Raw genomic sequence first — 22,731 nt, forward strand, 5'->3', positions numbered from 1 at the left:
TTTAAATAGAGGGTGTAAATATAGTTTGTGAACGTGTTTTGTTAGATGTTTTAATTTAATTCGTTGTGATATTGCGTTTTAAATGTAGTAGAGGCGTGGCAACACTGTAAAGGTAACTGCTAACTAGTAACTAGTAAAAAATGATATGGCCGCCTAAGTGTGTATGAAATGTGATAAAAACACGGTGTTTTCGTGTAGAAAAGGTGTAATTTAAATCCAGTGTTGAGTGTGGATTCCGTGCCAATTAGAAAAATGTAAGTTTGTACTCTTGAAATGTAAAATCGGCCGATGTTAGCTGTAGCGATTTTGCATACACTGACGTGCAAATTCCTTTCACTGCATTAAAAATCGAACCTACGTTCTCAAAATCTAAATTTCTAAACCCCGGAGCCCCCCGATTCGACGTAAATAACTCCTGTGCTAATCGAATATCCTCGCTTAATTAAATCAATTCAGAGTATTAGTAGAAGTAGTCAATAGATTTTTTTCGTAAATTTTTAGAAAAAAAATGGGATGAATCTTAGGGGTTTGTTTAAAAAGAACGATTATTTAGTGTTAATTTAATACAAGAAGTAAAATCAAGCTTAAATCTTTATAGATCCACCGAGACGTTCAAATGGCACTAAAAATAATAAAATAACCTCAAAAAGAAACCCCACAACGAACTCAAAATGTCTTTTTTAAGTAACATAAAGAAAGTGTTACACATTGGGGGCAACGATGCCAAAAAGAAAAAAGTTTTTAATAACGTCCGAATGGACTCGGATCCGGAGGAGTTTTGGGACATGATCGGCGAACTAGGAGATGGAGCATATGGTAAAGTGTACAAAGCCCAACATAAAACAACCGGTCAGCTTGCTGCAGCCAAAATGTGTCGATTAGATGGAGAAGATGATCTTTCCGATTTTATGATTGAAATTGATATCTTAACCGAGTGTAAACATTTTAATATTGTTGAATTAATCGAAGCATTCCAACACGAACAACAATTATGGATGTTGATTGAGTATTGTGATGGTGGGGCTGTTGACAGTATTATGACTGAACTTGAAAAACCTTTAACGGAACCGCAAATTGCTTATGTTTGTCAAAATATGTGCAAAGGATTACAATTTTTACATAAATCACATATTATTCATCGCGATTTAAAAGCTGGAAATGTTTTATTAACCATGGCGGGGGGAGTTAAATTGGGTGAGTTAAAATTTATTTTTTAATTCCTTTAAATCATTTAAACCAAGATAAAAATAGGTTTAAATATTTGAATGACAAAACCTTACAGGTCACACCTATATTTAGATAAAAAATTAGCGTCAAAGTAATAAAAAAAAAAAAAATTTATTTCTATTTCATCTATTTTTTCCACATGATTTCAATCCGTTTTATCAGCTTTAAACAGGAAGTGCGCGCGAACACGATGTCCGGATTCGTAATAAAATCGGTGACATCATTTTCAAGGCGTCCTCACACCTGTACGACTTTCATCTAACTTCACACGCGCCCACCTTGAACATTGACTCACACCACGTGCTTTTTAGAGACTTTACAGGTATTCGCCGATCTCAAAGCCGCGCCTCTCTTGGCTATTTGAAGTTTCACTCCTAACCCCGTTCGAGGAAAACTGTTATGTCAATAAGGATAGCTCTCTCGACCTTAATATACACGCTTCATGTTTTATTTATGGAATTCATTTCTTTTTGTTTACATTAATCTCTTTATTACGTTATTTCGCAAACACAGCGTTTATTAACGCTGGTTTATTTGCATTGTTACAAGCGTAATCGTTTAGTTTAGGTTTTAATTATCACAACACTGAGATTTTGTGGTTTATAAGGTTATACAGGATGTCTCAGCGAGAACGGTCATTAGACGTTTCTGACGTTCTGGCCAAAATAAAAATTTGAAAATTCAAACTTAAGTATTATCAATTGCGTTCTCTTCGACTAAAATATTTTCACATTTCTAGCACTTCCGGTTATACCGCCTATTTTATTTTCTGCTATGTTGATTCTTACAGCAGCATAGGCAAAATCCTTTTTTTTAAATTTATTTGTTTCGTCTGACGAATAAATGTCAATAACGTGCATAACAGTCGCGTGTACTCAGTAGAGAATCCGCACAGCATTCGGAACGGTATTCGGGTCTTCAATAGAAACTTATTGCCACCTGTGTTCATTGATCAAAGTTTAAGTTCAGTTGTCACAGCTGAGAGACCTTTGATACCAACATGATGGTGCTCCTCCACACACAGCTAGAAGAGTTGTTGCCTGGTTAAGACAACAAGATGTGATCTGATAATGTAGCTCTTGCCTCTTTCATTGAGCAACTTGTCTCAATTATTGAGCAGCGTCCTGACGATAAATTTTTGATTTGCGGTGATTTCAATCTACCAGAAATTACCTGGTCGCTTGATGCCACTTATCGCTCGTGCGTGGCTTCTCGTATCGGTACCGACAGTGCTCGATCGTCCGATTTCCCTGTGTGGCCTTAATCAATACAATCATTATTGCAACGCGTTCGATAACACGCTTGATTTAATTTTAACAAATTTTCCCCTGATCTCAAACATATCTTTGAGTGATAACCCATTGGTTCATGAGGACATAGCGCACACAACCCTCGAATTTTCATGCACAGCAATTAATCAACCTAATTTAAATAATAGATCAAATGTTACATATAACTATCGTAAGGCAAACTTTGATGAACTTAACCAATATTTGACATCAATAAATTGGAACTCTGAACTGCGGCATGACAGCATTGAACGTCTCTTGAATGTTTTTTATTTTCATTTGAGGTACGCAATTGAAAAACATGTACCTAAATTCAAAGAACGACCCGGGGGATACCCAGTGTGGTTTACACCTAGCACTATAAGGGTTCTCAGTGAGAAAAAAAAGGCCCACAGGAGGTGGAAGCGGTATGGGAACCGGATCGATTATTTGTCTTTCTCATTGTTGAGGGGTCGCGCTAAACATCTTATTAATACCGATTATAATAACTACATTCAACGTACAGAATCAAATATTACAAGTAATCCTAAGCACTTCTGGTCTTTCCTTAGGCGTAGGAGGGGTGCAAGTGGTGTTCCAGCGGTGATGACACTGGGTGACTCTGTTGCTACGGTCGGTGAAGACATTTGCTCTTTATTTTCAGATTGCTTCGGCTCAGTTTTCACTGCTTCGGCGGGTGCTGGGCCGGCTCGTTGTGATATTGCTATGGGTTATATTATTATTATTGCTGCCGGGCTGAGGAGGGCGGCCCCTCTCGTTACCGCGACCTATAAGATCTATTGTAACTTTAGCCCACCAAAGGTTTAGGGCAAATGTAGGTCCTTAATGAACCTTAGTATTGTCCTAAGGTCTTGAACCTTTATGTCGGTAGGTAACAGGGTAGTTTTACCGAAGACGTTGTGCCTTAGACGTCCTCTGGCGACGCAATTGCACAGTATATGTTCAGCAGTTTCTGACTCGTCGTTGCATAGTCGACAAGTTTGATCCTCAGCTTGTCCAATGTGGAAGAGGTGGTATTTTAGGGGCACATGGCCGGTTAGGTAGCCTGAGAGCGTTCTTAGATCCCCTTTGCTGAGGCATAAAACCTCTTTGGTTTTGTTTTGCGACGGAGTTATCATACTCTTCGCTTGTCTGTGGCCTGGAAGTTCTTTCCAGCGTAAGGCTATCTTTGAAGCCTCCCAGTTGTTGATTATTTGTTTTAGGTGGCTTTTTTGTAGTCCACATCCAGGTTGGGGTCCAATGAAGGGCGTGTTTGGCTAGCTTGTCGGACTTCTCATTGCCCTCAATGTTGCTGTGACCTGGAACCCACCATAGGGTAACATCATTGCCCCTAGCGAGTTCTCTCAGGTTGTTGGTGCACTCTCTGATCAGTGCGGAGCCACACGTGTAGGCCTGAATTGCCTTTAAGGCGGCCCGACTGTCTGTGAAAATGTTTATGGATGCACCTTTTTGTCCCTTCTGTAGGTTCAAAGCGGTGCAGAAGTTTATAGCAAGAACTTCTGCTTGGAAAATTGTTAAGTCCGAGCTGAGGGGCAATTTGATGTGGCTATTTGGTCCACTGATGCCCATGCCTACTCCAGATCTTACTGTCTTTGAAGCATCGGTGTACCAGGCTAGGGCTCCTCTTTTTAGTTGAGGCCCTCCTTTCGCCCAATCATCCCTGCTACTAAATATGACCTTATACGGTTGGTTGAAATTGTATTCCGTCGGTATAAGGTCCGTTTTAATTTCAATCAGGTGATTTAGACATGGATCTTTGAGGATCTCGAGGTGTCCTCTGAGATTACCCTGCATCAACTTGAGTGAAGAAACTGTTTTCAGTGATAAGGCACTTAAGGCTGCCTCCTTTTGTATATATATGTGGAGCGGTGTGAGACCAAGTAGGGCTTCCAAAGCAGCCGTCGGACAGGATCTCATTGCACCCGTTATGTTAAGACATGCTAACCGCTGGATTTGTGCCAGCTGTTGTTGAGCTGTCTTATATTTTGTTTTTGGCCACCAAACCAATGAGGCGTAGGCGACCATGGGTCTGATTATTGCTACGTAGGCCCAATGAGCCATTCGTGGTTTGAGACCCCAGTTCCTTCCTAGGAGCCTGCGGCAGATCTGGTTTGCCATGATGGCCTTTTTCCTCACCTTGTCTAAGTGTGAGTTCCAGTTTAGTTTACTATCAAGTATTACCCCTAGGTATTTAGTTTCTGTTTTGAGGTTAATAGTTCTGCTTTCAATGGAGGGTGCTTTTATTTGCTGTGGGTTGTTCTGGAGTCTTATGTTTTGATCGCGCGGAGGTGGAGGTGGCACTGTGGGAGATTGACGGGACCGGAGGATCGGGATCGGATGGTATTCCTGGTTTCTTGATAAAAAAATTGTTACAAGTCACTTTCATTTCCCCTTACTATTTTGTACAACGTCTCCTTAAGTACTTGTGTTTTCCCGTCTGCCTGGAAGCAAGCTCACGTTATACCAATATTCAAGTCTGGTAACCGTAATGATGCGTCCAATTACAGACCAATATCTCTTTTGCCACAGTTCAGTAAGGTTTTCGAGAGGCTTGTATATAAACGTTTATTTTTTGCTGTTAAGAGTATGATTGACCCCAGACAACACGGGTTTCACGCTGGTCGCTCGGTCGTGAGCAATTTGTTACTATACTCGGATTATATTCTTAACTCACTTGAACAACTATACCAAGTTGATGCTATTTATACTGATTTCAGCAAGGCTTTCGATCGAGTGAATCATGAACTTCTGCTGAACAAGCTGGCAGAATTTGAAATTAATGGCAATTTACTTTGTTGGATTGCATCTTATATCCGGGCAGAACTCAGATTGTATCAGTGAGTGGTTATCTATCCGACCCTATTCAGGTTCCATCTGGGGTCCCGCAGGGCAGTCACCTTGGTCCGCTACTTTTTACTATTTATATTAACGATATCTTCTCTGTTATTTATTAAACATGCTCAATGTTTAATGTATGCTGACGACCTTAAACTTTTTCTGCGTATCACGTCGCCGCGCGACTGCTCGAAGCTTCAGTTGGACATAGTTGAGTTGCAACAGTATTGCGAAGCTAATTTCATGACGCTTAACCGATCAAAATGCAATGTTATTACTTTTAGTAGAAGATCAAATGTCATTCATTTCGATTACAACTTTGATCGGGATGGTATACAACGAGTATCCTGTATTAGGGACTTGGGAGTCATGTTTGACGAGAAACTGTTATTCAGAGAGCACGTTGATGGAGTAGTTAATAAATCTTGGCGCATGTTGGGGTTTGTTATTAGGTCTACTGAGCATTTTTCTAACATAAATGCAATTAAAACACTGTATTTTGCTTATGTTTACAGTATTCTAAACTACTGTAGCGTTGTGTGGAATCCTCATTACCACATACATATCGATAGATTGGAGCGGGTTCAGAGAAAATTTTTGAAGTACTTGTGTTATAAATCTCATCTAGTGTATGATGACTACGACTCTACTTGTGCTTCTTTACGGTTTCTGTCCCTCCATCAGCGTCGCACCTGCAATAGTAACGACTGATGCACTGGCCTCGCCGACCGGACTGGTCTGATTATAGTTTGTCTAATTTTACATTAAATTTAATCGAAATTTAATCGAATTTCACTCGTCAATTGTTACTCATATACATATATATATATATATATTTTTTTTTTTTATTCATTTTGTATAATTTTCATTTGGTTTGCGTCTCTGTATGTATTTTTTCTGGCTTATATTGCGCTGATATTTCTGTTTGATTTCTTTATGTCAATGTTGTGATGCAGTATTATAGGGTTTGTCCCGTTCTGTATCCATTTGTATAAATAAATAAATAAAATAAATAAACAAGCATTTTAATGCAAGGTGGATCACCAGACACGAGTTATGAATCACCCTGTATACATAGGGTCCACTAATCAGTGTGGTATATTAGTTGCGAATAAATCAAGACATTTTGATGTTATTAATTATTAATGCGTCTTGGCTACGATGTCCATTAACTTAGAACAGTTTGTCTTATTTATTATCTTATTATCTAAAATAAACATAAATTTAAATTAATAAGTTAATCGAGCAACAGAGGGCGCTGTTTACACTTACTTTTGGTTTTAAATCAAATTTTAAACAATTTTTTTTATCAATGTTGTTCTGAAGCACTTTATGCTTCGATTTCAGCCTTCGCTTTCGTTTTATTTAAGTAAATAGCCGATTTTTTCAAAGTTTTGTGTTAAATTTAAACCCGATGAATGATGTTATCGGCACCCTATGCGTTGCTAGGTTACCGCACACCATCCGCCATTTTGATTGAAAAGAAATTATTCGCCAAATTAATAAAAACCATAACCTAAAAAAAATGAAATAAAAATTATTTCAAAGAATAATTTGTTGTAGCTGATTTTGGTGTATCGGCAAAAAATAAAAATACCCTCCAAAAACACGATACGTTCATCGGGACGCCGTACTGGATGGCACCGGAAGTGGTAATGTGCGAGACTTTTCGCGATAACCCCTACGATTTTAAAGTGGATATTTGGTCGTTGGGTATAACCCTGATTGAATTCGCCCAAATGGAACCGCCTAACCACGAGATGTCGCCGATGCGGGTTCTACTTAAGATTCAAAAAAGCGAGCCCCCCAAATTGGAGCAACCGTCTAAATGGTCCAAGGAATTTGCGGATTTTATCGCGAAATCGTTGATTAAGGATCCCCAGAAGCGGCCGAATTGCGAAGATCTGTTACGGCATAGTTTTATTTCTTGTACGCTTGATTCGAAACCGATTCGAGATCTTTTATTGGAGTATAAAGCCGAGGTTGTTGAGGAAGAAGTTACTGATGAAGATTCGGAGGTAATTGTTTTAAATTTTGTTTGTTGCGGTTGTTTATTTGTAAACTTATGAATTTATTTGTAAGCAGCGCGGAAAAAAATCTAAAAAAAATAAGGGTTTATACCAAAGAGTTGGTAAGTTTAGTAAACTGATAAAGTTAAAAAATTAAAAAAATTCGCGCAAAATGCGTCATATATTATCACAGCTTTGTTATTGTGCATGCGGCTCACCTGGTACTCCTATTCAGTCGGTTAAAAAGGTAAGAAAAAATGTAACCTTGACCTCTATAATCAAGGTTAATGGGTTTAATTGCTTCAATTGATTTCTTGAGTCATCACTCTTAAGCTCCCTCTTATTCGTTAATTTATTTCTAGGACAATCGTACATCTCAGTTACCAGAAATCGAAGATGATACAGCATCCGTACAAAGTAGTGAAGTTGAAGCTAAAGGTAATTTTTAGTTAATTTTAATCAAAAATATTTATTATTTTAATGTTTAGGTAATCAAGAAGTAAAAATAATCGGGGATGATTCAAAGAAATTGAAGAAGGAGATCTCGGTGGAATCATCGACCAGTCAAATTTCTACGGAAAGTGATAAAAAGGTAATTATTAATAAAATTATTAATATAAAAATTAATTTTGTTCGTTATTTTTAAGGAGAAAGAATCCGAAACTCATCGTAAAACATCGCGCGAAAAAGGACCAGCACCACTACCACCAATTCCTCAAATTCCACTTCCCCCGGTAGAACAAGAACCCCCTCCTCCAGCTCCACCAATACCACAAGAACCTCCAAAAATTCAGGAAGAGGAACCATTAAAAATCCAAGAAGAACCTCCTCCTCCACCACCACTTCCACCATCAACTTTACCAACACCCCCAATTTCTCCTTTAAGCCCCCCAACAACGCCACCACTTCCTATTCCAACCCCACCCCCTCCACCGCTTTTAGAAGAAAAACCACAATCATCAGTTAAAGCGGAAATTGAGGCGATTGAAAAACGAGTTAGCAAAGATAAAGATTTTCAAGAAGCAGTGTTTCATAAATTATTATCAGGGAGTAAAGAGGAACTCGATGCTGGTATTGGGGGGCAAAAAATGGAGGGAGTTGTTGTTAGTAGTGGAAGTGATGATGGAAGTTTCGTTGTTGTTTCTACATCCCAAGAAAGCCGGGGGAAAATGAATACTTCAACTATTATTATTAGTGATAGCAGTGATCCGTCTAATAGTTTAGCTTCTAATATAAGTCAGGTAAAAATATATAAAATTAAACTACCTCGATATAACGGATTAATATGGGGACAGAAATTCTATCCACATTTATATATTTGTTCGTGACATCACACATGAGTAGGCAACTACTAATTTCACAATTTGAATTAGCAAATGCTTAATTTATTCTATTCGTGTTTTGTAATGTTGTTACTTTGAGACTTATGGTTCATAATATAATATAAAGATTTTGATCGAAAGGAGTTAAGTTGAATTAGGGTACGTTCAGAAACGTCAAAATTTAAAAAATCTTATTGACTTTGTTTATTGGACTTAAGAAACGATTTATATCACAAATTGAAGATAAAAGACGCTATTTTCAATATTATATAAAAATTGCTGAATTAATTATAAAAATTTGTTATTACGGAGAATTAGGTTATGTTGGAAAACCTCAAAATTATAAAATCTCATTGACCTTATTTTTTGTAGTTAAGAAACGATTTATATCACAAATTGAAGATAAAAGACAATATTTTAAGGTATGATATAAAAATTGTTTTGTTAATGATAAAATTTTGTAAAAAAAGTTCTTTAAAAGGAATGAAGTTAAATTAGGTTATGTTCAAAACGTCAAAATTGTGAATTTGTCTATCATTGACATTTGATAGACGTCAAACTGACATTAATTTTATAATTATTTTATAAAATTGTGATTTAGTGTACATAGTCGCAGAGGATTGATTCACCATCAATTTCATTTTCAACCTCATCATAATCGCTCAAAAATTCTTCATCATCAGATAGCTCAAAGTATTCTTTATTGAAACTTAAAAAAAAGAATTTAATTCCTACATTTAAGGTTAGCTTAACCTTACGTTACTGCTGTCACTTATAAATTACCATTACCTCTCAGATTGTCGAGAAGTTGGCGACAATTGATAAGATGAAATCCGTTCTAACGAGGTATTGTGGTTATATTGTATTAATTTGTTAATTTTTTTAGGTTACTGTTGTTACAACTCACCCACCAGTAATAATAGACAATTTACAAAGTTTATCACATTCTTCCGCATCTTCAACTCACAGTGGAAATGAAGTAGTAATCGTTGCGAATGAAACGAATAAAACGCACATCGAATCGTCAGACGACGAATATAGTAGTCACGCTTTAGATTCGTTAGAGTATCCCCCGCCAAGTGAATTTCGCGATAAACCCCTTAAAAAACTCGACGAAAGCGAAGTTTTAATCGTCGATTCGAGTTATGTCGTTAACGATTCTGGTTTAGATGTGTCCGCAGACAATGAAAACAATTCTTCACGTTTACTTCTTGATACCAGTCATGTTTCCGTAGTAAAAATTGATCAAGAGAAAGTTCAAGTTAAAGATTCGGGTTCTTCGTGTGTTTTTAATGAGGAACGAGGTTCAACGAGTGATTTATCAAATTCTAGTTCCGGAAAATTAAGCACCAGAAGTAATAATGAGATTATTTTAGAGACTTCATCACCGAAATTAATCAACAAAATCAACGGACAAGTTGTACATTTAAACGGAAACCATCACAACATTGATTGTAACACGATTGATTCGAGATCGCATAGTGATTGTGGTTCTATAAGGAGTAGTGATTCAAATCGGAGACCGATTTCGGTCTCAAAAAATTCTGATATTGAAAGTATTTCTTTGGCTAGTCACGATAGTAGGGGAAGTAGCAAAGATAAAGAGCAACTATCAGAATCGGGGGAAACTGAAGAAGAAGCGGTTATTTTAAGAAAAAAGCCTGCGCCAAGTCACCACCATCATAACCACAATCAAAAAGAACAAGACAGTGCTAGCATACATAATAGAAAAACGCGAAAACGTACGCGAAAATTTATGGTTGATGGGGTTTTGATTACAACAACAACGTCTAAAGTTATTTATGGCGATGAAGATAATTTGAGTATTGACCCTCAAGCCGATCGAAAACAAGAGTTGAGGGAATTAAAATATCTTCAAAAACAAGAACAGAAACAATTTCAAGAATTAGCGTTAAAAGAAAACATCGCGATTGAACAACAAGATAAACGTTTCGAACAGGAACGTCAAAGTTTGGAACGAACTTACGAAAATGATTTAGAATTATTATCGCGTCAACAAAAAATGCAAGTCGAAAGGGCGGAAGCTCAACAAGACGCCGACATGAGAGCCGCATCGAAAAAAATTCGCGCCGAACAAGAACGCGAATTAAAACAATTCCGAGAAGGTTTAAAACAAGAATTGAGATTATTAAAAGCCGAAATCGATCGGTTACCTAAAGACAGTCGTAAAAACGAGTTTAAATTGCGCAGGGAGAAATTAGACGCGGAACATCTCGACCGGGAAAAATCATTTTTAGAAAAGTTAAATGAAAACCACGAAAGTTCCCTTCGAAGACTCTCCGATTCCCACCGGGAGAAAATTGCGTTGATGGAGCGACAATTTTTACAACAAAAGCAACAGTTAACGCGTACAAGAGAGGCCGCACTTTGGGAGATTGAAGAGAAACAAATTCACGAAAAACACCAATTGATGAAAAGGCAATTAAAAGATATCTTCTTTTTACAACGGCATCAAATGTTGGTGCGTCACGATAAAGAAATGGATCAAGTTAAACGAAGATCACAACGAAAGGAGGAGGAGTTAACGAAAAAACAAAACATTGAGAAAAGGAATTTACCGAAAAGGATTCGGCAGGAAATGAAAGCTAGGGAGTTAATGTTTAGGGAATCGATGAGGATTTCGATATCGGGCGCTACCGATAGTGATATGGAAAAAAGTAAACTAAAAGAGGTTGGTTATTATTTTACTGTTAATTTTAATATACTGCAATAACTTTTGAACATATTGCTCGATTTCAATAAGTTTTTTTTTATTTGAAAGCCCCATTTTGGCGCTCTTCAATTTCAGCAATGGTGAATAACGCTAATGCGTGTTTTTAACCTTTCGGCAGGCGCGCCTATTTTTATTACACGAGCAGGCGCGTAGTGTACAATGTACACATAGGAAAATTTTTTCTTTTGGGGGAAATTTACATGTTAATTCACAAAAAAAAAACAATACACAGAATACACGACACTTTATTGTTATATTTTATGTGTTTACAATAACATAATAACATAATGAACAACTAATAAATCAATTATGAGTCAGAGTCTGAATGCATTTCACAAGTCGAGCAAGTTATCATAGTTTTTGAGTGTTTTTTACATATGAATTGCTTACATTTACAACATTTTTGTGTAGTATTTGTATTTGTACACAATTTACACCTCCCTCGTTTTTTAGATTGAGTTGGTTGTGTTTCCGACGTCCCGCACTCAGCGCCCATGTAGGATATTTGCAAAAACGCTCGAATATCCTTTGGCAGCGAAATTATTTGAGCTCTCATAATTAGTTGCTCTTTCATTAAAGCAATTGCTAAATTACTTAAGAAAATTCTTCGACGACACTGATTTCCAGTAGAATGTTTTGTAAAATACAATATTTGCGAGTTTATTCCCGCTATATTTAGCAGCGTAAAAAACAGGGCTAATGGCCATCGTCTAGTGACCCTCGAAATAGAGTAGGCAGCGCACATCTTATCAACCGTATCTACTGCTCCTTTTGTTTGATTATAACTTAAAATTATTTCGGGTTTATGCTTTGATTATATATACCGTATTTTCTCGAATGTAATCCGCACCTTTTTACAAATTTTATGTGCTCTAAAATCAAATGCGGATTACAATCGGGTGCGGATTAGATTCGCAGTCGTATAGTTGCAATTTGGAAAATAGTAAAATAAAATCACATTATAACAATAACACTTTATTAAGGGTTTTAGAACGATATTTACATTTTTATGTATCATGTTCTTCCCATATTACGTCATCTTCGGATCAATACAGATCAATTCGGATTATACAAAACTTCTTAAATGATGTTATAATATTGTTTTCAGGGATCGTTTTCCATGTCGCCTACACTCACTGAACAAGTTCAGAAGCTCCTTTAATTGCTCCCGGTTTTATTAATTCTCGAGTTTGTTAATATACATATACATACACAGGTTGTAGTATGGATGTTATTCCACCAGGTATTATTATTATGACAAGAAGTCTAAACCAAGGGCAATCAGTCTCTGATTAATTCATATCCTTATTTAATAATCCTCCTGGTCTAAGATTCCATACTTGTCTTAATCATTCCATCATCAGCTTTTCCATTATCCATCCTTTTTGTTGTGCCTTAACTAGGACGTCATTCAGGAAATCTTTCAGATTTCAGAATGGTTTTTTTCTCAATATTAATAATGACAGCAATTTTTCCCTATCACTTGTTACTGCGCATCAATGTTATGCGCAATTTTTCGCAACCACTCATTTACAAAGAAATTTCCCACACACCTCTTCTTTCCAGTGTGTAATTGGGTGGCAATCCAGATATACTACCATTTCGTTGACATTTACAGTTTCAGACAAATTGAAATTTTCTTGAGAATCATTAGGAGCTTTTGGGAAATTGTAGTTCTGCGCCTCAACGATAACACCATTCGGCGCATAAATCCCACAATCCAACCTTTGCTAGTATTAAAAATTTTTTAGTCCTTCCTTTCGTTTTTCTTGAGAGAACTAGAAAACTGCCTCGTCAATTTCATGAAATCGTCTCTTCTTTGGCCCGGTACATTTTTTGCACGATGCCTCACAGTCTGCAATAGCTACCTTGTCTTTCCGCAACAGCCGCAACGTTACTCTCATTAACAGCAAAAATTGTATCAGCTTTTCGATTTCCTTAACGCTAACTTAATAACATCTCTTTAAACTTTGCTGTATAGAAGAACCTCTTAGATTTTTGCTTAGTAATTAGCACACACCACGTTCGAGCTACTACGAGGGCAGTATATGAACGAAATTCGTGCTAGGCATTACTATTTATTTTCCAATTTTTTCTGGCTTGGTAAATTTAAAGTCTAGTCTAATAAAAACTCGTCGTAACCAAGGTTTTTTTAGGTGCATCAGTGTCAGTCAACAGAAAAAATATATATTTATGGTTAACAACAAGCATCGCATCGTTTTGATGTTGTCGAATTGCTTAAAGAAAGATGCGGATTACATTCGCAAACTAAATTTTTTTACCAATATGCATTTTTTAAATCGGGGTGCGGATTAGATTCGAGTGCGGATAAGATTCGAGAAAATACGGTAATATGGATTGAGCCAACGAGAGAGATAGCTTGCGCAAGGTGATCGAACCGAGATAGATATAGAAGCGTACTGACATATTATAATGGGCGTGCGTTAATTTATAAGATAAAAAACTATCAATTAGAAGTAACATTTATAATACTTACAGGTGATGTGAAACTGTATTATCGCGAACTTTGCACACGAAACAATACATTTTTAAACATAACGGTGTGACTGGCTGTGACACAACAAAACGATAAACGTCAGGTTTGACACTTTTGTGCGCATGCGCCCGTCTGTTTAGTACCGTTTTATGTCTATCTTTGTTACACTTTCACATTATCGCTTTCCATCTGCGTCTATTCACCTTGAGCCACATTTTTGTTAGTAGATATATTCAGTTAGCTCAATCCATATTATATATAATCAAAGGGTTTATGAGATTCTTCGTCAACTTCCGGTAAGTCGTGCATCGTTGATAATAATATAACGGCTTTGTTTTTTCTTGGGACATAAGGACTAATGCAGTATCTTGTTGAAAGCCAAATAAAGATGATTGAGGTTGACGATTTTTATTTGGCAAAAACTCCGGAGGAATTTCACGTTTGTTTTTACGTAATGTTCCGATGAAAGTAATTTTTTTTTCTAGAAGATATTTAGCTAAGGTTAAGCTACTATACCAATTGTCCGTCGTTAGATTTCTACCAGAATTTTCAATTGGTGTTATTAACCGTTTCACAATGTCGATGGGTGAATTGGAAACTTTATAAATTCCATTTGGTTGTTGCCCACAATAAACTTCAAAGTTGCTGGTATAAAAAGATTTGGCATCGCACATGCACAAAACTACATCTACCTCTAAACGAGTGCAACATTTCGTCAATGGTTACATATTCGCTAACGTTATAACTGTTTTTACAATTATTGACAAAGGAATCAAGGATTGATCTGATTGGAGCCAACTTATCTGTTTTCTTCCTTTCATTCCTTGTTGATTTATCATCAAAACGAAGACTTCTCAACAGAAATAAAAATCGCTTGGAACCCATTACTGCTCGGAGAATTTGAATGCCGGTGCCATCACTATTCCACAGATCCATCACGTTTACATGAGATCCTTTCTTCGTACCAATCAAGAAAAGAGTTCCAAATAAAGCTAATATTTCGCAAATTGTTGTATTTTGGCAGTCTCGTTCCCTCGAATATGAAATCGTATTACGTTTGGATTCGATGTATTTATTTGTATATCGGACAATATCGTTGATTATGTTTGGAGTAATAATTGCTTGAAATGCACTTATTTCGTCACGATATTTCGTTACGATATTTTTACCCCTAATTTTCGAAGGTCGCTTATTAGGATTTTTATACCATTTCAATGATTCGTCATCTTGTTGGTTTACCTCAGACTTGCTCGCCGAACTTGTCTTTTTTATTACTTTCGGTTTTCCTCTTCCTAGAAAAAAGTCACCACTTCTTGTGTGTGCTTCCTCTGTTTCATTGGCACTCTGCTCTGAGTCACTATCATGTTCACTTTGCACAATTTCTTCTTCTTTATCGGATATATCGCTATCGTCGATACTTTCCTTAGGTTCCTCTTCCAAAAAATCTAACAAGCCATCTCTCAAATTATCATTTCCTGACATTCTGAATAAAAATAAAGAGATCATTCAGGTAAAAATTAACTAAATAAATCCTAAGTTTTCAGCGTTAATTTCGTGTTTTAAAAATAAAGATTTCAAAATATTAACCTACCTTAATTAATTAACAATAACACGAACAGGCGCGTACGTGTATTTTGTACACAAACTCACTTAATCTCACTAATTTATTTTTTTTTGTAATTTCTAAGCCTCTCAAAAAATTTTCAAACGTAGCCTTCAAAAGACAAATTAACTCTAAAGGAATACCTGCTAAAGAAAGGTTTATTTCTCCGGAAATTACGTCATTCTACCCCTTAAACACAATTGTGTGTACTTTGTACACAAGCGCGCCCGCCGGAAGGTTAATATTAATTTTAAACATAAAGTTATGATCACTTCTGTTTTTTGTTCAACTTTTTATTGTTGTTATGTTTCTAGTTCTAGGCTTAATGTTAGTTCTAGTGACAGTGGTAGGTAGCGCTAGCTATATCATTATATGTCATTATCACTATGTTGCATATTTTTATCAAACTAAAACTAACACTAGATCTAGAACTAGAAATATTCGCTAAATGTTGATAATTGCGAAACATTCGCATATTGTGAGCAACAGTTATTGCAGTTTGAAAGTTGTCATCATTTTAGGTGATGCGTTTTTTAATGACGCTAAGTGTATTAATTAAAATAATGTTTTGTAGTTTCAAGAGAAAGAAAAAAGGCGTTACCAAGCTGAACAACAACGATTTGAATTAAAACATCAACGACAACTCGAAGAACTCCGAGCGATGAACGAAGCTACAATAAAAGAATTGGAACAGCTTCAAAACGAGAAACGAAAAATGTTGATGGAACACGAAACGTTAAAACTAAAACAACGCGAAGAGGCGTTTACAAAAGAATTGCGCGAATGGAAGGCGCAATTAAAACCACGAAAAATGGTAAAAAATTATTTATTTATTTTTACTTTTAACTATCTTTCTCACGTTAACACATCTATTTTTATTTTTTTAATATCTCATTTATTAAAATCGCGCTTATTTTGTTTTTTTTTTTTCTGTTTTAATCAATTAAATAATTAATTAAAAAAATTAAAAAAGAATTTGTGGAAGAGAAACAAACAGCAAGACACAAAATTTTTTTTTGTTGAATAAAAAGAAGAAGATGTAATCGAAATCAAAACTTGTAATTATAGCGTGTTGAAGAGGAGTTACGAAAAGAATTTTTGTCGGCGGAGTGTAACCGATTTTTACCTCCATTCGTTTTGCGCGGCCCCGCGCCTGGCGAATCTAGTTGTACGGAAACGAGCGACGAACAACCGTCCTCGCCCTCATCAACCCCCAACACTCCGTGCTTATCCGAGGCGGTACGGCTTAGTTGGGGACATCAGCGATCTTGGAGCACTAGCATTATCGTCGATAGGGATCCGACTTCTAGCAGTTATTATCCCGTTTACCGAGATTCCAATGCTTAATAGTCATTTATATTATTTTTTTTGTGTCATTTGTCTTATTATTTTTTAACTCTACGTTAATCGTGTATGTATTCAATAGATATACCGGAAATTTCATATATAGTAGAAACCACGAGAGCTGGCAGTGACAGATCACTTAAAAATGGTATCAATCAAGATATTTACATTTAAATGTAGGTTATGTTAGTAATGGAGGTTATATGTCAAACATTGTCAAAAATATTATTTAATGATTTTCCTTTCAAAGAAAACATTAGCTTTGTTCGTTGGGACTGCACTACTTGCACTCACTTGCACTATGCAGTTTAGTGCAGATGTTGTGTGTTCGTTGGGGACAGTGCAGTTTAGTGCAGTTGCACTCATAAGCTTTGTTCGTTGGGACTGCACTACTTGCACTCACTTGCACTATGCAGTTTAGTGCAGATGTTGTGTGTTCGTTGGGGAAAGTGCAGTTTAGTGCAGTTGAATTCATACTGTTCGTTGGGCCAGGTGCAGTGCAATTTAGTGCAGCCGGTGCAAGTTAGTGCAGATTTTGTTGCACCTGCTTTCGATTAAGTTCAATAAGTGCAGAGTGTAACTAAAATGGCGGAATATTTGAAAACGTGTTTTGTAATAATTAACTTATTATTTGTTGTATTAGAGAACACAGTATATTCAATCCCAGTAGAGGCAGTAGAAAACTACTCCTACTTTTTTGGAATAATTTAAAAACTACCCTGTCGATTTTGGCGGCATTAAATACACTTATAGTACATTTAAAAATATTGTGTTTTTTCTTATTTAGGGGTGGCTGGTGTTAACTACCCTCACCACCCCAAATTTTTTTTTGCAAGTACTGTTTATCAATTTTGGTGCAATTTAGCATGTGATTTCTTTATACGTTAAGTAGTACTTTTGAAAGAACTAATAAGGGTTAGTAGTTTGGTATAGAAAATATATTTCGCTAATAATTGAAAAAAATAATAATATAATAATAATTGATGAATCGCTACTAAAAAACATTCTGCAATGATTTCATTTTCCACGAGTATTTCGCTGACAATCTCCTGTTAGTCCATTTCAAATATTATACACTTTTTTTATAAAAATCTGTTCGTTGGGACCACGGTTTATACACTTTTCTGACCTGCACTAAGTTGACATGACATTGCACTGACTTACACTTCATTGCACTATGACGTCATACGAGTGCCATGTCGTGCAGAGTAGTGCAGTCCCAACGAACAAAGCTATTTTCGGCTTGTGAAAACACTGACAGATTCATGACAACGCTCACAAGACGTTTCGATTTGAGGTTATAATTATACAGTTACATCCCTTAGAAGAACAGACGTACATTTTCGACGTGGCCATTTGAATTGTACAGGGTGGTTCAAATTCGATGTCCGAATAGGCTATCTTGGAAACTATAAGAGCTAGAAAAAAAGTAGCTTACATGTCATGATCTCGTTTTTCGAGAAACTGCAAATGCCAATAACCTCAAAGCGCTACCGTCTTTTGTTTTTCCCCTAGAGGCTAAAATTGAAAATATCGTAAAACCAGCAAGTGCAATTATCTTGGTTATTATTATAGGTGGAGTATTATAACTAAGACATTATATGGACACTTTTTTTACAGAGAATTTGATGACGTAGTCAAAAAAATTCTTTCGGATTTAGATTTTAAGATATTGTGACAATTTTCGTTTTTTTAAATGGAAACAACCACTGATTATTCGCTTATTAAATTCGTTATTTTTTTCTGATTACAAAAATATGGGGTTAGATAGGTCTATTTCTTATTGTTTTAGAATAAAGTTAAATATAAACTTTTTTTGGTGTCGTCAAAGAAATTAAATTTACAGTTTCCTGTAAATTATAACTAAAAATTAAAAAAACATATTTCTGATATTTGAAACAAATATATTTGTTGAACTATTTAATTTATATTTGTTTTAACACAAAAGTTGGAATGGATTGCATTAATTCACATTTTTTATTAATATTTAATATTATTATTAAATAAAAATTAAAAAAAAATTAAAATTAAATGACATTTGTATTCAAAAATTTTCTTTTAAGATCGATTACGAAAAGTTTAACATGTTAGAATGTTACATATTAGAAAATAAAGTAAATTTTATATAAATTTTTAGTAGAATAATTTTTAGTTATAGTTACAGGAAACTGTAAATTTAATTTCTTTGACGACACTAAAAAAAAATTTATTTTTAGCTTTTTAATTTAATAATTAAATAAGAAGATAACTTCTGGTATTTAAAAACAAATAATTTTTTTAATATGTAACATTCTAACATGTTAAACTTTTCAAAATTTTCGTAATTCATCTTAAAAACAGGATTTTTAAAGTGACACATCAGAAAATTTTTTAATACAAACAAATTGCGCCATCTATCAATAATTTATTAAGTCATTTAAGAATAATATTAAATATTAATAAAAAATGTGAAATAATGCAACCTATTCCAACTTTTGAATAATTACATATATAAATTAAATAGTTCAACAAATATATTTGTTTCAAATATCAGAAATATGTTTTTTTAATTTCTAATTATAGTACCGTAATTTACAGGAAACTGTAAATTTAACTTCTTGGAAGACACTAAAAGAAAAGTTAATTTTTAGCTTTATTCTAAAACAATAAGAAATAGACCTGTCGAACCCTACATTTTTATAATCAGAAAAAAATAACGAATTTAATAAGCGAATAATCGGTGGTTGTTTCCATTTAAAAAAACGAACATTGTGATAATATCTCAAAATCTAAAACCGAAAAAAATTTTTTGACTACGTCATCAAATTCTCTGTAAAAAAGTGTCCATATAATGTCTTAGTTATAATACTCCAGCTATAATAATAACCAAGATAATTGCACTTGCTGGTTTTACGATATTTTCAATTTTGGCCTCTAGGGGAAAAACAAAAGACGATAGCGTTTTGAGGTTTTCGAAATTGGAACTTATTTAAAAAAAGAGATCAAGACATGTAAGCTACTTTTTTTCTAGCTCTTATAGTTTCCGAGATAGCCTATTCGGACATCGAATTTGAACCACCCTGTACAGGAGACATATTAAAATAATGCTATCTCTTTCTAACACACATTACTCTCTAGCGGTTTGTGAACTACGTATGGCATTGTAAGAGCGGAAACTGATGATTTACTGCCAGCTCTCGTGGCGTCTACTATAATTCGCAATATATGAATGCAGTAACCATAGTTACGAAACTACTACGCACTTGCACTGTCCCACATAAAATGCAACACAGCTTAATAGTACAGGCATTGGGTAGTTTTGCAAAGGAAAAGTTTTGTTTGGAAAAAAGTAACATCCTTATCATAACTCTGAGTTTTCAGCCGTTTTATGAGACGCACCGTTAAATCCGAATGTTTCCAGCTGTAGGCCTAGTGTTAGTTTTAAACTAGCATTGTTACTAGAACTAACACTAGACCTAGAACCAGAAACATTTGAATGATTCTAGTTTTAGGTATAGTTTTAGTTCTAGTTTTGCACTGTCACTAGAACTAACATTAGACCTAGAACTAGAAATATTCAGACATGTTGCATTTTATGTTTGACAAAGTAAGGTTTCTATGGAAATATATTTTTGTATATTGCATCTTAAGTGAAATTTATTGAATGCTTAAAATAAAAACCTTTAGTGATTATTTGTTGGATACTCAGGCAGTTAACAAAGAGTTAAATAACGTGACTTATAAAAATAAATATATTTTTATTATTCACTTTTTATATGTTATACATGTTTTGGTTCGTTTTTTTTTGCAAAAAAGGGTTCAAAACAAATTTATGTATGTGATTTTCGTTTCCTTTAATTTATTACTAAACCATTTTAATTTTTCCTCTTTTTAAAACAAATTTATATTTAACAAAATCTCCTTTTTTCCTTAGCTTTTCTCTTTCGTTTATTATTTTCTGTGTCTTTGTCTTTAATGCTTTTAAAATTTTTCCTTTTTTTTTCTTCTACATCTGTCTTCGTCTTGAATCACCGAAAAGCTAAAGGTTGGTTGCTTTAAACGTAGTTTATGTTATTGATTTTTTATAAATAAATCTTACATCACTTTTTAATGAATAGAAAATCGAAGAAACTTTCCAATACCAACTGGAGGAACAAGAACGAGTTTACGGGCCGATTTCTCCGTTGTGTTTACCTTCCGATTTAACGGATTTTCACCCCGAGGGGCTTGGATCGACACGTAGCAGCCTCTCATCGGTTTCGGAAGGTTAATTAATTAAAAAAAAATTAAATACTCTCGTTAAAACGTGTATATAAAAAATATTGATTTATCGAGTTTAACGTAGCCATTTAAGAGATAATGATTTATATTTAGTTTATTAAAGTTTCTTTTTGATTCTCTGACTGAGCGTTTAAAATTATTTGTATAAAGGAATTAAAAAAAAGTATTTTTATCCAACACTTTATAAGTAGAATTTAACATTCAGATTCGATTGTAAAAAAAAAGATAAAATTAAGAATTGGTTTAAAAAGTGCCTATTTTTGGCCATACTTAGCCAATCGTCCGAAAAGAATGAAATTGAATTAGATTTTTTTGTCGTGTAATGTACATAATATAAATACTGCTATAATATAATAATATATGATTTAGATTTATATAGCGGAAAGCATTTAGTCAATTATACCCCAACAACAAGGACTCGGAGTGAGTGATGCGTTTATACATATATTTTTTCTACTTATAGTACCATATATATATATATTGTCTATACCGTATATATATTGTGCATTACTACTTACATCAATAAATTCATATATACCATTTATTTTTTTCTTTAACCTTTTAATAAAAACAAATTTTTTAAATACTTTTATTATTTATTACGTAACTTGTGTTTCTAAACCCGAATCTTTCTAGACCTAGGTTTAGTGGTAGTTCTAGTTTTACACTAGCACTAGAACTAACGCTATAGAACTAGAATCATTTGGTTTTAGCTGCATATCTCTAAAGAGGGCTAAACCAGAATGATTTTAGTTCTAGGTAAAGTGTTAGTTCTAGTTTTACACCAGCACTGTTGCTATATACCAGGTGTTTAAGAATTGTGTTCGGATATTTTGCCCACTTATAGTTCTCATCAAGATAATAAACGGTTCCAGTGTAAAGCGTCTTGGTCATCAAATGTTTATTTAATTGGGAAAAATACAAACAGAACATAAAATGCTTAAAGTAAATGCTCTACACGATCTCCCTCCATTTGAAGACATACTTCACATCTTCGTACAAAAGGATCGCGCACTCTTTCAAAAACTCCTGAAAATTGGCGAATAGTCTCTCATTTGCTTTGTATTCTTTGCTGGAGATCCTCCAAGTTATTAACAGGTGCTGAATACACTAATGATTTTAAGTAACCCCATGCAAAAAGTCTGGTGGATTAAAATCAGGTGATCTAGGTAGCCAAACTATTAAACCTCCTCTTCCTGTCCATCTTCCATAAAATTCAGTTAAGATAATTATGAACAATGATCGCAAAATGTGCAGACTCGCCATTATGCATGAACTATATTTAGGTTTTCAAAATGTTTCGCAGAAAGTTCAAATAAGTTTCACGAGTTAAGTGATTAGGAAGAATTGTTGGTCCTATCAATCGGTCATCAAGTATACCAAGCCAAATATTTACAGAAATCTTATAGTGGCTTCTTGATTGCACAACAGCGTGAGGATTTTCATCCGCCCAAACATGATTGTTATGTAAATTCAAAATTCCGTCTTTTGTACAAGCAGCTTCGTCAGTGAATAAAACACTAGCTTGAAATATGGGATTTTATGCAAGCTTCTGCAACATCACTTCACAAAATGCTCTTCTTGAAACGTAGTCAGGAGCGACAAGTTCTT

General features: G+C 34.8%; 1 protein-coding gene across 3 annotated transcripts; it reads left to right on the forward strand.

Moving 5' to 3' along the window:
* Positions 1-108: 108 nt before the first annotated feature.
* Positions 109-21,660, forward strand: LOC111416105 (Sterile20-like kinase). 3 transcript variants are annotated; one of them, XM_071194764.1, is made up of 11 exons: positions 109-254; positions 599-1,194; positions 6,915-7,369; positions 7,437-7,482; positions 7,570-7,607; positions 7,723-7,798; positions 7,849-7,952; positions 8,008-8,601; positions 9,569-11,374; positions 16,091-16,330; positions 20,958-21,660. In XM_071194764.1, exons 2-11 carry the CDS (start codon positions 672-674, stop codon positions 21,108-21,110), a joined length of 4,035 nt encoding a protein of 1,344 aa, XP_071050865.1. In that variant the 5' UTR covers positions 109-254; positions 599-671; the 3' UTR covers positions 21,111-21,660. The 3 variants fall into 3 exon arrangements, with proteins under 3 accessions (XP_071050865.1, XP_071050863.1, XP_071050864.1); XM_071194762.1 differs by lacking the exon at positions 20,958-21,660 and adding an exon at positions 16,585-20,603; XM_071194763.1 differs by lacking the exons at positions 7,437-7,482; positions 7,570-7,607; positions 20,958-21,660 and adding an exon at positions 16,585-20,603.
* Positions 21,661-22,731: the final 1,071 nt, after the last annotated feature.

The sequence above is a fragment of the Onthophagus taurus genome, chromosome 3 (assembly GCF_036711975.1).
Source record: "Onthophagus taurus isolate NC chromosome 3, IU_Otau_3.0, whole genome shotgun sequence".
In the NCBI taxonomy this organism is placed as follows: Eukaryota; Metazoa; Arthropoda; class Insecta; order Coleoptera; family Scarabaeidae; genus Onthophagus; species Onthophagus taurus.

Bases quoted from the DNA above. Each gene is read 5' to 3' on its own strand.
- LOC111416105 (XM_071194762.1), top strand. From the start codon at position 672: ATGTCTTTTTTAAGTAACATAAAGAAAGTGTTACACATTGGGGGCAAC. The intron at 8,602-9,568 runs GTAAAAATATAT...TAATTTTTTTAG, and splicing joins TAGCTTCTAATATAAGTCAG to GTTACTGTTGTTACAACTCA. The intron at 16,331-16,584 runs GTAAAAAATTAT...TTGTAATTATAG, and splicing joins AATTAAAACCACGAAAAATG to CGTGTTGAAGAGGAGTTACG.